Here is a 24854-nt window from a genome sequence, read left to right as displayed (position 1 = left end):
AGAATCAAACAGGCTTTCAGTCGCCTTCCCTTCCCCACAACAGACACCCTGTGAGGTAGGTGGGGCTGAGAGAGCTCTTAAGAGAGCTGTGACTAGCCCAAGGCCACCAAGCTGGCTTCGTGTGTAGGAGTGGGGAATCAGACCCGGTTCTCCAGATTAAAGTCCACTGCTCAACACCATCCCTCTTAACCACTACACCACGCTGGTCTTAGGGTAGTTATGGAAGAAGGTTGGATGGAAACTTGTTGGATTTCTGGGGGTTTGTAGTTTTCTCAGCCTTCTGATCAGATCGGGGAGCAGTATGGTGTTACTGCAGTCGTCTTGTTTGGGGGCTTCCTAGAGGCACCTGGTTGGCCACTGTGTGAACAGACTGCTTGTCTTGATGGACCTTGGTCTGATCCAGCAGGGCCTTCCTTATGTTCTTATGAGCTTTTGTAAAACCACAGTTCTGAGCAAGGGCCAATAGCTGTTATCAGCCTACAAAGCAACAAACACTTTAGGGTTGCCAGGTCCCTCTTCACCACCAGTGGGAGGTTTTTGGGGCGGAGCCTGAGGAGGGTGGGGTTTGGGGAGGGGAGGGACTTCAATGCCATAGAGTCCAATTGCCAAAGCAGCCATTTTCTCCAGGTGAACTAGGGTTGCTAGGTCCCTCTTTGCCATCGGAGGGAGGTTTTGGGGCGGAGCCATAGAACCCAATTGCGGCCCTTTTCTCCAGGGAACTGATCTCTACCGGCTGGAGATCAGTTGTAATAGCAGGAGGTCTCCAGCTAGTACCTGGAGGTTTGGCAAACAACAAGTAACCAATGCTGAAACTATGAATTAGCAAACAACAAAGCAGCAATGCGGCTCACACTAGAATAGTAATTTACTGACTGTAAGACAATTCAAACATGCATATTACAACCATATACATAACCACACCGAAATAGAGTACAGTGTATTATAATACAAAGAAAAACAAACAAATGAAGGTTACTTTACGTGATGTAACCTTCATTCGTTTGTTTTTCTTTGTAATAGCAGGAGGTCTCCAGCTAGTACCTGGAGGTTGGCAACCCTAGAAAACTGCCACCTGCACAGCTGTCGATACTGTCGAAAAATGGCTTGTTTTAAATTGCAAACAAACCATCAATGCACGCTTTTTGTTTCTCTTTTCCTTTTCTTTTTTGCACTGGAATCAAAGCTCATTTCGCACCAGAGCTCATTGCTTATTTAGGTCGTTTTTGTTCTTCGCCTGAGCGACTCAGAGTTCCTGATATCTGGCTCCCAAGCGATCTCCCATCCAAGGTAGCTTGCTTGCACCACCATGCCTGCAGTTTGGGAAGCAGAAATGTTTTCTCTTCCCTCTGATCATTTCCCGGGCCAGCCGATGAGCAAATCACCCTTCTCCCCTTCATAGCTTTATTGTTCTATTGAACCATCAAACCAGCATCATTTAAAGCTGGCCTTCAAATGTTGTTATTTAAAGAATGCGCAACGGCAACAAAAAAATTCTCCCCCATTAGGGAATTTCTACATGCGGCACTGTGGCCTGTGAAGACACCAGCTGAGCATGCAGGTGGTAACTCGGCAAGAAACCAGATGCTCTGCTGAAAACCTTTTTTGCTCTCAGTCTACCCTACTGCTGGCTGAGCTGCTTGCATTGAATGGCACCAAACCCATGTTGCCCTTTCGCTATTCTTAGAATCACAGAGTTGGAAGGGATCCCCAGGGTCATCTAGTCCAGCCCCTTGCACAATGCAGGGAATTCACAACTACCTCCCCGCCACACCCCCAGTGACTCCTGCTCCATGCCCAGAAGATGCCCCCCCCCAAAAAAATCTCCCAGGATCCCTGGCCAATTTGGCCTAGAGGAAAATTGCTTCCTGACCCCAAAGTGGCAATTGGCACTACCCTGGGCATGTAAGAAAGGGCCACAAGAGCCAAGCACTGATACGCCCCTTCCTGCCCTCCCTATCATGATCTGCCTACATTCACAGACTCAGCATTGCTGACAGATGGCCATCTAGCTTCTGCTTAAAAACCTCCAAAGGACAGCCCACCACCTCCCGAGGAAGCCTCTTCCACGGAGGAACTGCTCTAACTGTCTTCCTAATGTTTAGCCAAAAGGCGCCGGATTGGGGATTGGCTCGCTCATGACCTACACAGACTCTATTTATAGACTGGCGAGACGCCCACAAAATGACAGAGGGGGTGAGATGCCAGTTGAAACATAGCCATAAAGCGAGGCTGCAGATGTACAGTTGGGGGGGTGCCAATCACACCTTCCGCCGTTCTTTGCCTACAGAGCATCTGCCTTCTTTAGGTATCTTTCTTTTAGTTCCTGGCAGGGCTCTTATGCCTTCAAAAACTGTTTGACCATCAAAATAAATTGTACAGAGATCTTTTTAAAAAAGTAATAGGTGAAGCTTCTGCCATCTGTGCATCTCTACGCTTGGATCGCTGCCTTCGCAACAGAGTGGTCTAAGGGTTAGTGTTGCACCACAAAGGCGATGGTTTATCTCCAGTCAGTCACAACACTCATGAGGTGACCATGGGCAAGTCCCTCTCTCGCAAGAACACGAGAACGTGACGGTAGATCACGATGGGTAGCCATGCCAGTCTGTCTTTAACGGTAGAAAAGAGCAAGAGTCCAGTCGCACCTTAAAGACTAAAAATTTCTGGCAGGGTATGAGCTTTTGTGAGTCACGTGAGAAGACTAAATTGAAAAGACTAAGAGGTGATGTGATAACCATCTTCAAGTACTTGAAAGGCTGTCATTTAGAGGATGGTGCCGAGTTGTTTTCTGTTGCTCCAGAAGGTCAGAACGGAACCAACGGGTTGAAATTAAATCAAAAGAGTTTCCGTCTAGACATTAGGAAGAATTTTCTAACAGTTAGGACGGTTCCTCTGTGGAACAGGCTTCCTCAGGAGGTGGTAATCTCTCCATCCCTGCAGGTTTTTAAGCAGAAGCCAAATGGCCATCTGTCAGTAATGCTGATTCTATGACCTTGGGCAGTTCGTGAGAGGGAGGGCACCTTGGCCATCTTCTGGGCATGGAGTAGGGGTCACTGGGGGTGTGGGGGGGATAGTTTGGAATTTCCTGCATTGTGCAGGGGGTTGGACTAGATGACCCTGGTGGTCCCTTCCAACTCTATGATACTATGAATAAATAATAATAGAATAATAAACCCAACAAGAGATGGATTGACTCAATAAAGGAAGCCACAGCCTTCAATTTGCAAGATCTGAGCAAGGCTGTCAAAGATAGGACATTTTGGAGGACTTTCATTCATAAAGTTGCCATGAGTCGGAAGTGACTTGACAGCACTACACACACACACAATAACCCCCACTCCCAGGAAGGAAGGAAGAATTTGCCGAATACCACTGACAAACCCATGACCTAGCAGGGATTTGAGCTAGGGTCCATCCCCTCCTCCATCACTCCAATCTCAGTCTCTGTGGGCCCCCATAACTGAAGCAGAAAAGGGGGGGAACTCCGGTGTTTGGAGGCCCAGCAATCTCCTTACCTGTGCTTCATTTTGAAAAGAAAATAAATCACTGAGGCTGGCAGAAAACTGCAGCCGGCAAGGGCACTTTTAGCAATTAGACGGCATCTAATCTAACATCCTTTCCCACTAATTAAATACAATGGGGCACATGTTAACTGAAAATTGTTCAGAGGATGACTCATACTTTACTCTCTCAACCCAGGTGGACATTTCTGGCCTCCGCGTCAGGCGTCCAGATTACATACGGGAGGGGGGGGGAGACGGCAAATGTGGATGCATCCAGCATGATTTACAACACGGAGAACCAAGTAATCCAATTCATATTATTTGATTCAATTTACATGATTAGATCTGCTTCACATCTGGGCCTAGCTGAACTGGGGTACTGGGAAGGTGTTAAATTGATTAGTGAAGGCAGGGGAGGGGGGAGATTGTGGTCATTAAAAAATATGGAAGGTCTAAAAGCCTAAATATACAGGATTTTCAGGATGAGGGCCTTCCTAAGTTGCTTCATGGAGCAGGTATTAAAATGTTTCTCCATGCCACACCATAAATTGTGGGCCTAGTAGAGTCTGAGTCTTTTGCTAGTGGCCCTATAACTTTGGTATTGAACCCATGAAGCTGCCTTATACTGAACGAGACCATTGGTCCATCAAAGTCAGTATTGTCTACTGAGACTGGCAGTGGCTCTCCAGGTTCTCAGGCAGAGGACTTTCACATCACCTACTGCCTGGTCCTTTTAACTGGAGATGCTGGGGATCAAACCTGGGACCTTCTGCATGCAAAGCAGATGCTCTACCACTGAGCCACAGCCCCTCCCCAACTCCGAGGGCTGAGGTGGGATCTCTGTGCCATCCCAAAGAGATCCCGAATGAAGTCTAATATATTTAGCTAAATCTGCAAATTACCACCCAAAAAATGGTCTAAACATCCCTCTCGTAGGTCAGTCTCTGAAGCAATGTCTGCTAGCGTGGTGTAGTGGTTAAGAGCGGTGGTTTGGAGTGGTGGACTCTGACCTGGAATCACTGGAGAACCGGGTTTGATTCCACCCTCCTCCACATGAGCTAATCTGGTGAACTGGATTTATTTCCCCACTCCTAATCTGGTGAACTGGATTTATTTCCCCACTCCTACACATGAAGCTAACTGGGTGACCTTGGGCAAGTCACAGCTCTCTCAGCCTCACCTACCCCACAGGGTGTCTGTTGTGGGGAGCAGAAGGGAAGGAGATTGTAAGCTGGTTTGATTCTTCCTTAAGTGGTAGAGAAAGTTGGCATATAAAAATCAACTCCTCTTCTTCTTCTTCATCATCCTCACAACAACCCTGTGAGGCAGGCTGGTTGAGAGAGAATGATGCCCCCAAGCCACGGAGGCTAATCTGAACTGGATTTGTTTCCCCACCCCTACACATGAAGCCAGCTGAGTGATCTTGGGCTAGTCACACTCTCTGAACCCCACCTACCTCACAGGGTGTCTGTTGTGGGGAGGGGAAGGGAAGGTGATTGTAAGCCGGTTTGAGTCTTCCTTAAGTGGTAGAGAAAGTCGGCATATAAAAACCAACTCGTCTTCTGCTCTAGCCACCCCCACACCATGCTTCATTAAAAATAAATCTCTATCATACATCCCTCCCCCCCACCATTATTCTAGATCTAGACTGAAAAGTCCCACGAATTCTTTAATCTCTCCACGTAGGGAAGGAATTCCATCTTCATGATCATTTTGGTTGCCAGGATGCGGAACTGCGGTCTCCAGTACCAGACTGAGAGTTGATTGAAATCGTCTCCCGCTCAGCTTTTCAAGAATTACCATGGAGAGAGGCGGCAGATTTCCATCCGTCAACCCCAGCTCCCTTCTGAAAACTTTCCATTGCGTTCGGGGGAACTGTCCATGGTATTTCATGCAGCCCGCTGGCCTTTTCATGCTGCCGTTTGTTACCAATCAAGGGCTAATTCAAGGTTGCACACTTCATCTGAGCCACCCAAAGGCATTCTCGTTGGTTTTTCTTTGATCGAGGAAGCAAGTGAGTGCAGTAATTTTTGGCTCATTCACAAAACTGACAAGATAGTTCTGGACACTTTACTGCATCACAACATAACCTAATTCGCAGGGCTGCCGGAGGTGGGTGGGGGAAATGAGTTAATCTTTGTGAATCATTTTGCCTTTTGAGCAACCAAACAAGTTCCTTTAGCTGTGTTTGGCGGTGTTAAATGCCACTGTGGCATAGTGGTTAAGAGCAACGGACCCTAATCTGGAGAACCGGGTTCAATTCCACACTCCTCCACGTGAACGGCAGACTCTAATCTGGAGAACCGGGTTTGATTCCCCACTCCTCCACACGAAGCCTGCTAGATGACCTTGGGCTAGTCACACTTCACTCCAAACCCTCTCAGCCCCAACTCACAAGGTTTCTGTTGTGGGGAGAGGAAGAGAAGGCAATCGTAAGCTGCTTCAAGACTCCTTAAAAGGTAAAGAAAAGTGGGGTATGAAAACCAACTCTTCTTCATCTTCTCTCCACTGACATGTGACCCAGGGTCTGTTCTGGCAAACCACATCTAGAAGGCATTTGATCCTTAAACTGGGGGGCGGGGCTCTGGCAGGGGCTTTTTCAGGTTGTGGGGGCCCCTAGGCAGACAGTGTCCAGGGACACCCATCTGCCTCCCACCAGGCTTTCCTCATGCCTCCCTTTCCATCTCCACACCTGCAAGCTTTTCCCTGGCTGTGCGTCCTTCTCCCACTTGCAAGCCCTCCCTCTACCCAAGCCCAGTCGATTGCACCACCTGCATACCCTTGAGAGCCAGTGTAGCATAGTGGTTAGAAGAGGTGAACTCTAATCTGGAGAACCCGGTTTGATTCCTCACTCCTCCACTTGAGCGGCAGAGTCTAATCTGGAGGACTGGGTTTGATTCCCCACTCCTCCACATGAGAGGCGGACAATAATCTGGTGAACTGGGTTGGTTTCTCCACTCCTCCACCTGAAGCCTGCTGGGTGACCTTGGGCCAGTCCTTGGGAGGAGAGGGAAAACAAATCCAGTTCATGAGATGAGCCCCCGCCACTCATTTGGAGGAGGGGGGAATCAAACTGGTTCTCTAGATTAAAGTCCACCGCTCCAAACCACCGCTCTTAACCACTACACCACACTGGCATGAACATGTCCCTGCTCCAAAGAGCTTACAATCTTTTTTTAAAACTCACATTATTTACTCAAAGGGGGTGTTTACTAAGCTGTTACTGAGAGAAGAAGAGACAACTGCACAGAAGAAATCCTGATATTTTCATGGAGACAGATCACAATGGGTAGCCGTGTTAGTCTGTCTGCAGCAGTAGAAAAGAGAAAGTGTCCAGTAGCACCTTAAATGCTAACAAAATTTCTGGCAGAAGTGAGCTGTGACTCACGAAAGCTCATACCCTGCCAGAAATTCTTGTTAAGTCTTTCAGGTGCTGCTGGACTCTTGCTCTTTTCTACTGATATTTGCTGACGATCCCTTTATGTATTTCATTTCAGTACAACATTTCATTTCCAATCTCCGTGCATCCGCTCTGTTACTCATCCTTGCCAGGGCAAAGGTCGATTCTGAATTCCCATCCTACGATGAAACGGGATGATTGGCATTGATTGACATTTACAGCTTGCAAAAGTCACAGCATTGCAAAATCCCTCAAGGGCAGAGCACGTTCCCTGGCTTTCGACGCAGCCCAACTCAGACCACAAGAATGGTTAAGGCGTAACCACATCTAGATGGAACTCAACTCTTCCCTAAAGCTCCATGAACCTCCAAGGGGCCAATAACATTTTTTAATCTTTCACCCAGCTGGATTCGTGTGTTGGAGCAGGGAAACAAATCTAGTTCACCAGATTAGCCTCCACCACTCATGTGGAGGAGTGGGGAATCAAACCTGGTTCTCCAGATCAGAGTCCACCGCTCCAAACCACTGCTCTTAACCACTACACCACGCTGGTTCATGACATAGGATGATCTTGCACATGGGCTCATTACTTTATACATTGAATTCAAATGTTTTCGGTGTCATTTTTCTGTCTTTTTTCCAAATCTGGTTTGTGGCGATGTTTTTAAGCATATAATGCATTTGCAATACAAGCCATCCATGTGTAGATTGATAAAGGGCTACTGAGGATTTCCAGAGTTTTTGTCCCATTTACCTTTCCCCCTCTTCAAACACTTTTTTTAGATTAATTAATTAGTTCTTGTTCAGTTGCCTACTGACCAACCCATTATACTCAAGTTTAATGATCAATCATCAAACAAAGAATTGCCAGTGAGCCAGAAGCATGACATCACTTCCGGGGAAAGAGCTCTGCTCTCTAGGAATCCCTTGGAAACTCTGTTAAAAACTCTAGGAAACTCTATGATTCCAGCAGTTTCTAGAGAGGCGTGATGTCTCTTCTGGGGTTTTACAGAATAAACCCACCACCACCACCATAACTGAAATCCAGTATTGCAGCTGCGTTCTCAGCACAAGTTCATGTTGAACACAAATTCATATTGTTGGATAGGAAGATACACTTCAAGGCAGAATTCTTCCTAAGATAGGGTTGCCAGGTCCCTCTTCGCCACCAATGGGAGGTTTTTGGGGCAGAGCCTCAGGAGGGCGGGGTTTGGGGAGGGGAGGGACTTCAATGCCATAGAGTCCAATTGCCAAAGCGACCATTTTCTCCAAGTGAACTGATCTCTTATCGGCTGAAGATCAGTTGTAACAGCAGGAGATCTCCAGCTAGTACCTGGAGGTTGGCAACGCTATCCTAAGAGTTAAGATCCATACCTACTGTAGATTTAACAGAGTTTCACAAATTATACATAAAGTATCTTTGAGCCAACTCGTGAAACTTGCAAGCACATGCAAAGCTACAAAGCACACTGCCTCGGGAGAGGGACAAACGCTGGATTAGACGGTCCGTCTTGGTCCATTTATTATCCTCTCCTGAGAAAGCAGTCTGCTAAATTTCCACCACGTAATACAATTGGAGGAGGCAAAGTGGTCTCTTTCTCTCGCTGTTCGGTCTGATTAATTTCTGAAAGCAACCCCCACCCCCAGCAGTCTCTGGCTCCCTTGGAATACCTGAATGTTGGCATTGTAAAGATGTGGACCCTTACGGTTCCCGAAAAATGTCACTGCTTGGCCTGGCGGCCAAGAAAGTCAGGGCAAAGCAAAACACGAAAGGCGGTAAAGCTGGATAGAGCCAAATGGGCGTGTTTTAATTTCTTAATTTCCGTATTCATTTAATGATTCTGCTTTTGTACACTTTAACTTGTTGTTATATTGTTCTAGATTGTAACGGCCTATGGCATTATACAATAAACTTGATCAGATCTGATCTTTACAATGTAAAAGATTTAAGTACAAAACGAAATCCTGTTTGTTGGCAAACAAATTCTTTCACTGGTAGTGATAGATGACATTGAACACATCTTCCACATGAAAAATGGCCTCTAATAATAGGCTGGACCTGCTTTTTTGCACTAAAATCCGATCGTATAAGGTGGTCCCTAATCGCTTGAGTTTTTTTAAACCTATTTTAGGTAAAGAATTGCACCCAGGGATATCCCCAATTATGTGCCAATTATTGTAAATTATTGCTTTTATTGCTGGAGCTAAGTGTATATAAGTTAAAGAAAAGGATAATGATTTACTCTCATTGATTTTTTTATCTTTTAATAGCTGTACTTAAATCTTTTACTAATTGTGATTCAAAGGGAATAATTTATATCATCAAATGTGTTTGTAATTTAATTTACATTGGTAAAACCCTTAGATCATTAAAGTATAGGATAGGGGAACATCGGTCTAGAATTCGCAACAAGGTATTAGAGGCTCCCATGGTCCCCCACTTCATAGAAAAAGGACATAGAGATATTGATTTACAATTTTTTGCCATTTGGCAAATACAAAAAGGCCCCTATGTCAATGCTGAAAGAATCCTATGCCAGCAAGAGGCAAGGTTCATTCATTTGTTTCACTCTATCCATCCCTATGGGTTAAATTCAGCTTTGGATCTGTCTAGTTATTTATAAAATTAATTACAATTAAATTATTAATCATATTTATTGCATTTTAATTCATCACATTTACCCATTAAACTTGGTCTTGACGTCCTTTTATGTATTTATAGGAATCATGTTCTGTAATTTTTCTTAAAAGTCTGTTTAAAATATTTATATCTTAAAAATCAAAAAAATATATTTATACAATTAATTACATTGTCATAGAAGTTTACACAGGATACTTATCCCAGCAGACTTGAGTATCAACACCTGGTAGATGTTATTTAAAGAAAGGCCACAGTGCATGTTACTAAGAAATAGAGACTATGGGTCATGCCTGTGAACTGCAAGGCTGCAGTCAGGTAGGATAAGTTCACTATTATTCACAATTGTAATTACACAAGGGTGGGGGTGTTAGGCAATATTATATACTCATATGTTGTTAATGTTTTAGAAATGAATAAGGGCACAGTCTGATGAAGCGAAGTTTACTCTGCGAAACAAGGATAAGACAACCGGGAACTTGTAACCATATTTTGTGCCATAATTACCATAACAACAACAACGCGAAGTTACAGAAGCTAGCGTTTGAAACCGGCTTACCAGCAGGAACGGGATTGGAGCCACCGGACTGGTTTACGCGGGATCAGCAGACCGAGATTGGAAACAATCTTGATTTATACTGCCTGAGTTGTGGCGAATTGAAATATATCCAATAAGACTTTGCGACCCGACTGCTGGTTGTAAGAATGATTCCCCCGGGGGTTTGTATGTTCTGAGATGAATGTATTATTTGAAGAAAATTGTTTATGTACATAGAGTTTTAAGCCTATAATTTTCAACACGTTTAGGCTATTTGCAGCTCAGAACTTTAGTGAGAAGAGTGCTACGCATATACATGTGCATATTGCGAAAAAATATAAGTAAATTTGCATAAGTTAAAACGATCAGTGGCTGTGTACTGAAATTATTTCCTTAGGGATTTACTAACCTCCAGGTAGTAGCTGGAGATCTCCCACTATTACAACTGATCTCCAGCAGATAGAGATCAGTTCCCCTGGAGAAAATGGCTGCTTTGGCCATTGGACTTTATGGCACTGAGGCCCCTCGCCTCTCCAAACCCTGCCATCCTCAGGCTCTGCTGGTGGCGAAGAGGGACCCAGCAACCCTAACGCTGGGGATTCTTGCTGTAGAGAGACAGAGATGTCGTAGGAAGGTTGCAGAATCCCCCTCTTCGGAAATGTTCAAAATAAAAGCATTTGTTGACTAGCCGAGCTACAAAGCACACTGCCTCGGGAGAGGGACAAACGCTGGATTAGACGGTCCGTCTTGGTCCATTTATTATCCTCTCCTGAGAAAGCAGTCTGCTAAATTTCCACCACGTAATACAATTGGAGGAGGCGAAGCGGTCTCTTTCTCTCGCTGTTCGGTCTGATTAATTTCTGAAAGCAACGCCCCCCCCCCAGCAGTCTCTGGCTCCCTTGGAATACCTGAATGTTGGCATTGTAAAGATCAGATCTGATCAAGTTTATTGTATAACGCCATAGGCCGTTACAATCTAGAACAATATAACAACCAGTTAAAGTGTACAAAAGCAGAATCATTAAATGAATACGGAAATTAAGAAATTAAAACACGCCCATTTGGCTCTATCCAGCTTTACCGCCTTTCGTGTTTTGCTTTGCCCTGACTTTCTAGGCCGCCAGGCCAAGCAGTGACATTTTTCGGGAACCGTAAGGGTCCACATCTGATCACGAGTAGATTAATCTGTCAACATCAGATGATAATTGTGTGACGCTGAAGGAACGTTTGCCAAAAACTTGTTCCGGGGCTCGACACTGGAAAGAAAGGACTCTTGCCCACCCCCCCTCGGCTCTCCCCAACGCCTACAAATCACTGGGGGAAAGAAAAGAGGCCAGCTGCAAACAAAAAGGATGGGGGAGATGGAGGGGGAGGGTGACGCCACTGCCGGGCGGCCGTCTTACCGCATGACAAAGTCCGCTTGATCTATCTGTTTGCCACAGCCGCTCCTCTTCAGAATCCCACCGTTTCCCACCACGGAGCACGTCTTCAATGGCAGCTGGAATGGGGTTGCCTGGCAACAGAAAACAAGGCCCATATTTTTTTCCCCGTGGTCCAGCAACATACACAGGAGCTTTTGTCTGGAGACCTGGAGGCACCTCGGGAACCAGGGATGTGGGGCGAGCACTTGCAGATAGTGGAGGGGAATGAGAAAGCTGGAGTCTTTCATTGTCCTCTTCCCCAGCTCAATCCATAGTTCAATGCACAGTTCCTTCATTTCCTTTTACATGGGCTGTTTAGCCCACTTTAGGTTCTGGAGGGGAACAGGTTTTTTGTGAGGCTTCATACACCTTAAGGATAAAACTCTGTCCTGCCGCAGTTAATGCAGCTTTAATGTCTTTTTTTTTTTTTTGCTCCAGTATCTTTTGTTGTTGTTGTTGCTGTTGTGTTTTATCCTTTAGGTGTGTGAAACCTTTAAAATAATCCGTTTGCCTTCAGAAGCCAACACAGGTTAAAGATCATGTATGAAGAAGAAGTGTTAGTTTTTATAGGCCGACTTTCTCCACCACTTAAGGAAGAATCAAACCGGCTTACAGTCATCTTCCCGTCCCCTCCCCACAACAGACACCCTGTGAGGTAGGTGGGGCTGAGAGAGCTGTGACTAGCCCAAGGTCACCCAGCTGGCTTCATGGGGAGGAGTGGGGAAACAAATCCTGTTCGCCGGATTAGCCTCCGCAGCTCATGTGGAGGAGCAGGGAATCAAACGCAGTTCTCCAGATCAGAGTCCACCGCTCCAAACCACCGCTCTTAACCACTACACCACGCTGGCTCCCAGCTGTCTTCCAGCTGTCTGGATTTAGGGATGCCTGCCTCCAGGTGGGACCTGGGAATCCCCCGGAATTGCAGCTCATCTCCAGGCTACAGAGATCAGCTCCCTTGGAGAAAATGTATGCTTTGGAGGGTGGACTCTGTGGCATGGTACCCCACTGAGGTCCCTGTCCTACTTAGGCTCTATCCCCAAATCTCCAAGAGTTTCCCAACCTGGATCTGGCAACCCTATCCCCCCCCCATCCCCTGCCAGCGGCCAGGGGGGACCTTGCAACCCAACCTGGGCCATCCAGGTCAGGACCTATGACAGTTAGATGAAATCACATCCTCAGATTCCTCTGTAATCAGCATCCTCCACAGCTCTCATTTTAGTCTATGACTCTAAGAACATGCTTAGCCCCTATTATTATTCCAGCAGTCACATACAACAATATGGTTAAGCTAATTAAGGCTGATGATACAGCAAGAGCATATATTTCTTCATTATTTGCTGGCACTAGTTAAGTAATTATCCATATCCCCCAGACCTTGTTTCCATAATAAAGAAAAGGTATCTTTGAAAAGTGGCAATCCTATCTGGACTATATTCTTTCCTTAAGGAGAACTGGGAATGGCTTCTTCGTTTTTCCACTGCAGAATCATAGAGTTGGATGGGACCACCAGGGTCACCTAGCCCAACCCCCTGGACAATGCAGGAAATTTGCAACTACCTCTCCCCCCACACCCCCAGTGACCCCTACTCCATGCCCAGAAGATGGCCAAGATGCCCTCCCTCTCATGAACTGCCTAAGTTAATAGAATCAGCATTGCTGACAGTCTTAGGCCTGATGATTTTACACTCATGAGCATTCTGACAAGTGAGCTCCAACTCATGAAAGTTCACGCTGGAATAGATTTTGTTGGTTTTTAAAGTGCTAGTGGACACCACCTTAATGTTCCTGTAATAAACTAGCATAGTAACTCCTGTGGAATTTATTTCAGTATATTAATATAAAAGAGTGACAAAAGGATGCTTGTCTCGGTCACTCTTTTCCTGTGCCTGTGACAATGGTCAGCATTAGGCGTGTGCAAAAAAATTTCGGTAATTTTTGGGTTTATTGGGCCCGATCTTTATTGGTTCGGATTTATTGGGCCCAATTTCTTCAGGAAAAGTGAAATAAGCTGAATACCCATACTGGTAGATATGGGCATTTGGCTTATTTTTGGGTTTCCCAAATATATTCGGCCCTGGGGATGGTCATTTTTCAAGGTAGAGCCCCGAAATTCGCAGTGTAGCTTGAAGGGACTCTCCTTGCATGACCCCCAAAGTTTGGTTAAGATTGGGTCATAGGGCCCAATTTTATGGGGTTCGGAAGGGGTTGTCCCCCTCCTCCATTGAGAAATATTGTGAAATTTGCAATGATTTTCTATGGAGGGGGCGACCCATTCCAGACACCATAAAACCGGACCCCCTGACCCAATTTTCACCAAACTTCAGGGGTTGTGCAAGGAGAATCCCTTCAAGCTATGCTGTGAATCTGGGGGCTCTACCTCAAAAAATGCCCCCCAGGACCTGAACAAGCTGAATAATTATTCAGCTTTTTCCAGAATTGCCTATTCGGCTTTAGCTTTCTCCCCAGGTTTGTGCATTCGGTAAACTTGAACTGGAAATTTACCGAAATGGCTGATTTCGGGTTTATTTTTGGTTCTGGTTTATCAATATGCACAGGCCTAGTCAGCATTCATGGTCACTGGAGTGAATCACCACAAGCAGATCCTGCAGTTGTGGGCAGCGTGAATTGACAGGACAGCTCGCAAAATAACAGGTTCCGACTGTGATGAATAAGTCAGCAACGCAGAAAGCAATGCCAAGTCCTACACTATAGTATCTTCTCCAACCCCTCAGACACTCACTTGAAGGAGCTACAGCGAGCATTTTTGCAACTACAATATCCTGCTGATATGGCAAGGAAGATGATTGGAAAGGCCAGAACGATACCCAGGCACAGCTTGCTACAAGACAAGCCCAAAGAAAATGACAATGAAACACCTCTGGTGATGACATACAGTTCATAACTCAAGCCTGGCCATATTATTAATGACCTACAACCAATGCTGGATTGTGGCACTTCATATGAAGCTGCCTCATACTGAATCAGACCCTTGGTCCATCAAAGTGAGCATTGTCCATGCAGATGGGCAGCGGCTCTCCAGGGTCTCAGGCAGGGGTCTTTCACATCACCTACTTGCCGAGTCCCTTTAACTGGAGATGCCAGGGATTGAACCTGGGACCATCTGCATGCCAAGCAGAGCCACAGCCCCTCCCCTCGCTAGGGCACTGGGGGGCCGACCTTTTGTTGCTTACAGACAACCTGCTAACCTAAAACAACTCCTCACCCGCAATGATAAACTACTTAACAGGAGCATGGACTCTGGTACCAAGACGTGCAACAAACCAAGGTGCCAACTTTGCTCTCATATAGATCCTAGCAACACCACCACTGGGCCCAGCAACGTCAGCCAGACTGTCTCAGGTTCATACTCCGGCTCATCTTCTGATGTGATTTATGCCATCACATGCCAGCAATGCCCTTCCACCCTATACAATGGACAAACGTGCCAGTCCCTGCAACAAAGATTAAGTGGACAGAAGTCTGACATCAGAGACCACAACATTCAAAAACAGGTGGGGGATTTTAACCTTCAGTTGCTGACTTAAGAGTAGCAGTTCTCTTACAAAGGGATTTCAAATGGAGCTTAGAAAGAGAGACTGCTGAATTACAATTAATAATGAAGCTCAAAACAATGCATTCTCCTGGATTAAATGGAGACCTGGGATTCCTGTCTCATTGCCAATGCTGATTTCTCCATGCCTACTACCCCTCTGCATATCACACCAGGTCCAATCACGCCTGCTAATGCCATTTACCTGTATTGACATTTGCATGTATTGACCTTTGCATGTTATTGCCATTCGGTGTCTGAATTCACTATTCTCTCCTTAAGAATAGATGGACTCACATTCTAGCTGTATCTGAAGCAGAAAGCTGTGACTCACGAAAGCTCATACCCTGCCAGAAATTATATTAGTTTTTAAAATGCTATTGGACTCTTGCTCTTTTCTACTGCCTCACAGGGTTGTTCTGAGAATCAAATGGGGGAAACGACTCGGCATGCTGCTCTGTGGTTCTCCGAGAATGGACAGGGCAAACATCTAACACATTCTTTAAAAATCAAATAGCAACTATGTTGCACCGATTTAAAACACACAGCAAAGCTACATGGTATGCGTTTTTGATTATGTTCATTTCCTCCAGTCACTGGGAACATGTTATTAAAATATAATTGACATTTGAACTGTTATAGTCAAGGCTGAAGAGGACAGTGGCACCGAGTTCCTCAGAGTGCTTCCTGATTGATTCCCACACCCAAGAGGTGTGGGGAGGGGCTGTGGCTCAATGGTAGAGCATCTGCTTGGAATGCAGAAGGTCCCAGGTTCAATCCCCGACGTCTCCAGTAAGGACGAGGTAGTAGGTGATGTGAAAGACCTTCTGCCTGACGCCCTGGAGAGCTGCTGCCAGTCTGAATAGACAATACTGACTCTGATGGACCAAGGGTCTGATTCAGTAGAAGGCAGCTTCATGTGTTCACACGAATGTCATAAAGAGCTTCTGACTATTTTTTCAGGACAGCTTCCAAAAAATTCCTGCTGGTGAAGTTTTCTCTTGCTGCCTCATGGGAGGAGGAGTTAACCCTTCTGCCCCCATACCATTTTCATGTTGTCTACCAGCAACCAGGGATTGCTATTTGCATTCTGGCAGCTCAGAGATGCCCACTAGGGAGGGTATTCAGTTTCTCGTCCCTGCTGACAGAATCTGAAAATCCTTGCTTCAATTCTGCTTCTCCCTGGTGCGATTTGAACCCACAGTTCTGGATTTTTACATCACTTTCTGCTTCCTCGTACTGAACTTTTTTTCTTACAAACGTATTCATATATGTGTTATTTGTGTACTGATAAATTAGTACGCTATTTCACTATATACAGGTATCTGGACATCGCATATCCAGACTGATCCGAAAACTGGACCCTTTGAGCCAGCATGCAGGCAGATCCATGCTGCCTGCTTTCCACATTTCCTCTCATAAGAAGAAGAGGAGGAGGAGGAAGAGGAACAGGAAGAAGAGGAAGAGGAAGATGGGGAAGAAGAGTTGGTTTTTATATGCTGACTTTCTCTCCCATTTAAGGAAAAATCAAACCGGCTTACAATCACCTTCCCTTCCCCTCCACACAACAGACACCCTGTGAGGTAGGTGGGGCTGAGCGAGCTGTGACTAGTCCAAAGTCACCCAGCTGGCTTCATGGGGAGGAGTGGGGAAACCTACCCGTTTCATCAGATTAGCATTCGCCACTCATCTGGAGGAGTGGGGAATCAAACCCGGTTCTCCAGATCACCGCTGCAAACCACCGCTCTTAACCACTATGCTACGATGCAGTACACACATCATAGGTGGAGACTGAAAGCTTGCAGTTGTTCGTTTGCTGTTGCTGTTGTTTAACAGCTGATACAGGTATTCTGGTGAGATAGGGGAGGGGCTGTGGCTCAGTGGTAGAGCATCTGCTTGGCATGCAGAAGGTCCCAGGTTCAATCCCTGGCATCTCCAGTTAAAGGGCAGCAACAAATGGAATTTAGGAGAGTAAACATTTGGAGCATCAGACTAGGATGCAGGAGCGCCGAGTTGGAATCCCCACTTTGTCATGGAAGTTCATGGGGTGACCTTGGGGCCAGTCATTCTCTCAGCCTACCTCACAGGGTTGTTGTAAAAATAAAATGGAGTAGGGAACAATGTTGTAAGCAGCGCTGGGTTTCCATCAGGGAGAAAAGCTGGGTCTAAATAAATAAGGATGTGTCACTGGCAATCAAGATCAAGTTAATTCCACCACTCTTAATCTCTACACCTAGTGAGGAGGCCCTCCTCGCCCTTTAGATCTTATTTAGGCTGCTAATTATGAGCTTCCTGACTAAACATCTAAAAGAAAAATGCTTTTTTAAAAATGTACAGCCAAATTTCACATAAAATAGGAAGGGCTGTGGCTCAGTAGTGGAACATCTGCTTTGGACGAAGGTGTCCCAGATTTAATCCCCTTCCTCTCCATAGCTGGCGATATGAACAACTTCTTCCTGATTTCCCGAAGAGCTGCTGCCAGCCAGAGCAGTCAATACTGACCCTGATAGACCAATGGCCTGACTCGCTAGACAGCAGCTTCAATGTGTTGCTGTGAGTTCAGGATTGCATTTCACCTACATATTTTGGACTTGAAAGCAGAAGAGGGTTATAGGTCAGACTGCTGGACTTGATGGGCCTTGGTCTGATCCAGCATGGACTTTCTTATGTTCTTATGTTCACCTCCTATTGTGAGCCAGGACAATTGGTAGCATAAGCCCATTGGATCTCCAGACGACCAAGATCAGTTCTCCCGGACAAAATGGCTGCCTTGAAGGGTAGACTCCATCGCGTTTTATCCTAGGATGGTCCCTCCCCACCCCAAACCCTGTCTTATCCAAGCTCTACCCCCAAAATCTCCAGGCGCTTCCCAATCCAAAACAGGCAACCCTGTCGCAGGAGCAGCGGACAGGGGAATCGACTCGTGTCCGAACTGCACACCTGCAGGCTTTTTTACATGATTTCTTTCCCTCTGATCAGTGACAGCTACAAAAAGAATACAGCTCTTCTTTTAAAAATTGACTTTCTAGGTACTGAGACAGCGACAGACACCGCAGTTGCCAGCTACCTTCCTTCCTTATCAGATGGAGCAAAGCTTTGTCTATTCTTGGGAAGAAAGGTACACGGAAAGCTGATGCCGGTTCAAAGAGTATTTGAAGATGCGACGATCAGAAATCGGCTTCAAAGAACCCTCCGTTCTGAAATCCCAGCCTTCTGACAAAGACCACTGTAATACAGTGCCAGTGCGTGGGTGTTAGCAAAACGTAAAGGGTGTTGAACGCACAAATGCTGGAATGAGTTCTTTCCACCCGACATTGCCTTCAATTTTTTTTTATAATCACTGGACTGCAACCTGTATCCAAAGCCACTGTGGTTAAGAGCGGTGGTTTGAAGCGGTGGACTCTGACCTGGAGAACCGGGTTCGATTCCCCACTCCTCCACATGGGCGGCGGAGGCTAATCTGGTGAACCGGGTTGGTTTCCCCACTCCTACACATGAAGCCTGCTGAGTGACCTTGTGCAAGTCACAGTTCTCTTAAGAGCTCTCTCAGCCCCATCTACCTCACAGGGTGTCTGTTGTGGGGAGGGGAAGGGAAGGTGATTGTAAGCCGGTTTGATTCTTCCTTAAGTGGTAGAGAAAGTCGGCATATAAAAACCAACGCTTCTTCTTCAGTTTCTGATTAACAGTTATTCACATGCTTCCTTCCAACAGTTTCCCCCCCCCAAAAAAATGTCACAACTGACCACAGCCTCACACTCCTTGATATCTCCTTCAGCCTTTCCAGAATTTTACTTCTCCTTGGATTTCTCTCCACTATTTATACCCTGCTTTTCTCTCCACTGGGAACCCAAAGCAGCTTACAATGTTATTTTCCTCTCTTCTCTTTTACTCTTACAACAACTATTCTGTGAGGTAAGCTGAGAGAATAACTGGCCTAAGGTCAACCAGCAAGCTTCCATGGCAGAGCGGAGATTCGAAACCAGGCCTCCTAGATACTAGTCTGACACTGTAACCTCTAGACCAGGGCTTCTTAAACATTTTCCACTCGTGACCCCTTTTCACCTGAGAAATTTTTACGTGACCCCAGGTATATGGGCATATAAAATAGATATACAAATCAAGCATTTACTGATAATAAATCATAAAGAAATTTATTTTAAAACAATTATTTGGTATACATATTTTACTATTTATTAAAGAAGAGAGCAAATTTGCATACTAATGAGATGGACGTGCTTGTTTTGCGACCCCCACATTCAGTTATGTGACCCCATATGGGGTCGCGACCCACAGTTTAAGAAGCTTTGCGCTAGACCACGCTGGACCTTTGTTAAGGCTGTTCATACAATCATAGAGTTGGAAGGGACCACCAGGGTCATCTAGTCCAACCCCCTGCAAAATGCAGGAAATTCACAACTACCTCCCTCACTCACAACCCAGTGACCCCTACTCCATGCCCAGAATATGGGGGGAAACCCTCCAGGATCCTTGGGCCAATCTGGCCTGGACGAAAATGTCTTCCTGACCCCAAAGTAGCAATCAGCATTACTCTGGATATGTAAGAAAGGGCCACGAGAGCCAAACACTCCCAATTCCCGAGTTTACCATGGGCATATACCATTTTTAAAAGACATGTTTGGTTTTTACTTTTGTCCGCAATTAATATGCTATAATGTATATGATGGAAATACACTATTGAAGAATTCAGTGTTTACAACATTATAAAGTCTGACTCGATATCCTAATACGCTGGCTATTCCTATTGTGAGACAGTTTTCTTCCAAACAGTACACTTGCTTTCATTTACTAATGGTTGTTTTCTATTTCCAACTTTTATTTACCCTACTCCCCAGATGGCAAAAACGAATATTCAGGTGCTAAAGCAGAATAGGGTCTCTCTCTCTCTCTCTCTCTCTCTCATTATGGGGCGTTTTCACAATTTTGGTTGTAGAAAACTAAAGCGTTTTTCCTTTGAGGAGCACCATTACATTGTGCAATAGACACCTGCCAAAAACAATGCACTCAGCTGTAGGCATAGAGGGGAGCTAATTACCAGCAGGATGTCACTTCCTAGTCCAAGGTCCATTCCACAAACGCCTCCCCTTCCTGTCAGATCATTTCCTCCCTCCCAAATTCAAACTTTGCCTTTACATTTCCTGCCTGACACCACTTTCTCCTGCCCTACACCCCTCCTTTCCCTCCTCCGTCATTGCAGGGGGATCAGCGGGGGAGGGGGATCTGTAGGGTTATCAACCTCCAGGGACTAGCTGGAGATCTCCTGCTATTACAACTGATCTCCAACCGATAGAGATCAGTTCACCTGGAGAAAAATGGCCGCTTTGGCAACTGGACTCTATGGCATTGAAGTCCCTCCCCTCCCCAAACCCCGCCCTCCTCAAGCTCCACCCCAAAAACCTCCCGCTGGTGGCGAAGAGGGGCCTGGCAACCCTAGGGATCTGCCACCACCACTGCTTAACAAGGATCCACTGGATCACCTTCTGTGCATCGGTGAAAATAAGTGTTCAGTCTCCATCTCATTAGATAGATAGATAGATAGATAGATAGATAGATAGATAGACAGACAGACAGACAGACAGACAGACAGACAGACAGACAGACAGACAGACATTTCCCTCTTCACTCTGAATACGGGTACAGGATTTACATGTCTTGTAATTTCATTTCAGGTGGATAATTGTAAAGGTAATTTTAAAGGGAGATACTGGATTACGTTGCAGGTTTTTCCCCCCGCGGAGCCTGGGGAGGGTGGGGTTTGGGGAGGGGAGGGGCTTCAATGCCATAGAGTCCAATGGTCAAAGCGGCCATTTTCTCCAGGGGAACTGATCTCTATCGCCTGGAGGTTAGTTGTAATCCCAGAGGATCTCCAGCCACCACCTGGAGGATGGCAACCCTAGATTGAGCTGAGGTTTGTCTTTGAATGCTGAATGTGCAAACCAATTTTTATTCCAGACTATGAGTCTTAAAGGGATTATTTTTAAAAAAATATGTTTTATTAAGAAAAAATAAGACATACATACAACTCATACATTCAAGATGTTGAATCTTCCAAAGGATGCCAATATTTGAAGCAATTTAGCATCATATTATTCTCATAAAATAACATAATTACTATCAATATTCTGTGTTATTCTTATTTGATCAGTGTATTAGTCATTTTATTGATTCTATTTTATAGAAGTCGCCTTCAAAGCTACCCTACATATTGCTACCATTTAATTATATCCCTGCTAAATAATTCTTATTATTCCTGTTTAGCTTTGCTACTTAATTGTCTTAAAGGGATTCTTAAAGGGAACAATTACCGCTTGCCTTGTCCTCGTGAAAACTGGGTTGAGCTGGGCTAGGTGAGCTCAATGCAAAATATTTTCCTGAACATGGACATTAATTTTAATTAGCCATCAATGTGCAACAACATGCTTTGCCTCGAGCCTAGAGACATTTGGAACAAATGTTAATGTATATATTCAGGGCAATATTCTGGCATTGCCCCTTATTTCCCTCAGGAGGCAGAAATGTCTACAAGCGTTCAAGTAGAAAAAGACGGGCTAGGCTAAGAACAGAGTTCATAAAAATTGAAGGAAGAAGGCCCAGCATTCAAAGAGATCAGAGTATCATCAACTTTGCAGAAAGCATATGGAAACTAGGCCAACCCCACACAGATTGGCTTCTTTATTCTTCTTTGGGTCTGGTTTTCATTTGTTCTCTGCCCAATGCGTTCCAGCATCTTGGACTGCTGGGACCTCTGGCTATATTCTGTAATAACATCCACATCTTACTATGGCGCTCATGCATATTTCCCCCCCCAACCGACAGTAACATTTCATGCCCGTGAAAATGTGGGGCCTTGCTTTCAAAAACTCATGCAACCATTAAATTGGTCGATCATTAAAAGGCTGCGGCTAAAACAACAAAATGCTCCTTTTGAGTTTCCTCAGTTCACAATAGGGTTGCCAGGTCCCTCTTCGCCACCGGCGAGAGGTTTTTGGGGCAGAGCAGGAAGAGGGCGGGGTTTGGGGAGGGGAGGGACTTCAATGCCATAGAGTCCAGTTGCCGAAGCAGCCAATTTCTCCAGGTGAACTGATCTCTCTCGGCTGGATAGAGTTGTAATAGTGGGAGATCTCCAGCTAGTACCTGGAGGTTGGCAACCCTAGTACACAATGAAACTGTTTGGTTTGTTTTTTTAATTTACTTCATTTTATATCCTGCCTTTCTTCCCACTGGGGACCCAACTGGTGTACATGGTTCTCAGTTTTACTCTCACAGCCACCCTGTGAGGTAGGCTAGGCTGAGAGCATGTGACCGGCCTGAGGTAGCCCAGCAAGCCCCCATGGCAGAGCAGGGATTTGAACCTGGGTCTCCCAGATCCTAATTTGTCATGCTAATAACTACACCATTTTACCACTACACTGTATATTTATTTTAAAAAATCTCCCTTCTCTCTCCCTTCTAACACTATTCAGAGTTAAAATGTTGAAGTCTACCTGGAATGTCGCAGCCAATTTCAAGTTGATATTTCTGTATTTAACAAAGTTGTTGCTTTAGAAACTACTCTGACCATCTACCCCAGAGGGTTTTACTACAGAGATTTGAAAATTCCTAGCAGGGATGCCAACCTTCACATGGGACCTGGGAATCTCCTGCAATTATGGCTCATTTCCACACTACAGAGATCAGTTCCCCTGGAGAAAACGGATGCTTTGGAGGGTGGGTTCTATGGAACTGTACCCCACTGAGGTCCCTGTCCTCATCAGGCTCCATCCCCAAATCCCCAGGGGTTTCCCAGCCCAGATCTGGCAACCCTACCCCCCCATCCCCTGCCGGTGGCCTGGGGGGGACTGTCAGGCATGGCCTGAGAAAGGAATGTTGTGGTTTCTCCAGCTGCTGGCCAAGTCCAGCTCTAGCCCTGCAAACAACGTGTTTAGACTGAACTCTGTGGGAATGCCGGTAGAATCCTACCTCCCTGACAGCTCCTGGGAGGGGGGTTGCCACAGCATCCAGATCTACCCCGATTTGCCCTATGCTCTTCCATATATGCCCTGTACTGTGCTTGTAGTTTTCATTAGTGTCCATCTGACTCTTAGCTTCTGTTAACCTGTGGATTTCCCAATAAATCAACTCTCTTTTGGACTACTTGTCTACGGATGTCTGTTTATGGGATTATCATGGGACAAGAGCTGACATTTGGACACTAATCCTCCAAACTATATTTTTATCCCTGGCTGGAGCCCTGGAGGGATCACCGGGATTTCGGGTTGGAGCTAAGGATGTGCTCCCCGAGGGTGTTTCCCCTGGCTGGAGTCCTGGGGGTTCGCAGGGAGGTCGGGTTAGAGCTTTGGGTCGGCTCCCCGAGGATTCGGATTTACTGCGTGCTATCCTTGAGGAGGCGCAGCGGACTCAAGCTGAGTCCAACTGACTGACTGGGTTAGTCGTGGAGCAGTGGCATCGACTGGTGGCAGCGGCCCCCTGGGAGACGCAGGACGCTGACCTCCGCGCCCACAACAAACTGTGGTGGCTGGACACCTTGCTGGAAGAGATCCGGTTGGTGCAAGAGGACTTAACGCTTCTAACCCAGCTGTTTACCAAGGCAGCATCCCGCGGGGAGCAGCGGGAGCCGGCAGCCCCGATCCGGGTGCCCGTTTCCCCGTTCCCAATGGTGGGAGCGGAAGGGAGAGATGTCCCGGACCCCAGCCAGCACAGCCGGGACGTGCAAAACGCAGCCGCCAGGACTGTATTGTCCCTTATGGATTTACCGCCAAGCACGGCGTCGGAGGACGATGTGGGTTAAGGTACTGCATCCAGAGTTTGGCTCTTCCTCCATGGAGCTTGCCCGCCAGGTTTTACCGTTACTGGGCAATCATAAGGAACTTCAAGTGTTTAGCTGATTCTTTGGTGGTGGCCGCCATGGCAGCCCGGGCCGCCGCTTTGGAAGTGGCTCAAGCGCAAGCTGCTCGGCAACGGGCCGCAGAGCAACTTTTGGCGGAGGCGACCGCCGCTCAGAAGAAGGCAGTCCTGGAGTAGGCAGCCATAGCCACTAGAGCACGACCGAAAGGCGGGGGGGGGACTGGAATGGCCCTCGTTTTTGTTTTCTCCGGAGCCCTATCTGCCCCGGGATGTGGCCCGCCGGCGGCTTGCCTTCGTGCCTGACGTACAGGATTACTTTGGTGAGGTTGAGCCTGACGAAGAGGACTCAGACGACTGGAATACAAACCTCTGTGTTAGCCAAGCCTGACAGACTGGGGGGGCTGAGGAGGAGATACATGTTCTGAAGTATCAGAACCAGGAACTATTAGAGCGTATGGCCCAAATGCAGGACCAAATGGACGTGCTAGTGCGCAAGTACGGTCGCTTGCAGCAGGCCCAAACCGTACCCCAGCCCGTACCAGTGCAGGTACCGCCACCCCCCCCCAGGGCAGGACTGTTGCCCTTTGCTGAATATGCTTACAATAATTCTGTGCACCAGTCCACTGGATTTAGCCCTTTTCGAGCCGTGTATGGACAAGACTTTGGCCCCATCGGCCATATTGGTATTTCAGGGGAGGAGGGAGGTGGCAATGTGGCTGACTGGGTGCACACAATTCAAACAACTTGGCCGTGGCTGATAAAAAATCTAGAGCGAGCCAAACGTAAATATAAGGCTCAAGCTGACAAACACCGTTCGCCAGGTAAAGAGTACGGGGTGGCAGATGTGGTTTATCTATCCACCAAGAATCTACGGTCAACCCGCCCACGTGGCAAACTCAGTGCCAAATATGTGGGTCTGTTCCCCATTTCCCAGATCATCAACCC

General features: G+C 46.4%; 1 protein-coding gene across 1 annotated transcript in view; it reads right to left on the bottom strand.

The window, feature by feature from the left end:
* Positions 1-24854, bottom strand: part of ST8SIA1 (ST8 alpha-N-acetyl-neuraminide alpha-2,8-sialyltransferase 1) — a 98676-nt gene that overhangs the window by 36979 nt on the left and 36843 nt on the right. Inside the window, exon 3 of the mRNA XM_056846610.1 lies at positions 11480-11589. Within this exon, the coding sequence (XP_056702588.1) occupies positions 11480-11589 (110 nt within the window). The remainder of the gene's footprint in view (positions 1-11479; positions 11590-24854) is intronic.

This window comes from Euleptes europaea, chromosome 3 (genome assembly GCF_029931775.1).
Source record: "Euleptes europaea isolate rEulEur1 chromosome 3, rEulEur1.hap1, whole genome shotgun sequence".
Classification (NCBI taxonomy): Eukaryota; Metazoa; Chordata; class Lepidosauria; order Squamata; family Sphaerodactylidae; genus Euleptes; species Euleptes europaea.
The sequence above is the reverse complement of the archived record's forward strand: the minus strand, read 5'-3'. Positions and strand labels throughout refer to the sequence as shown.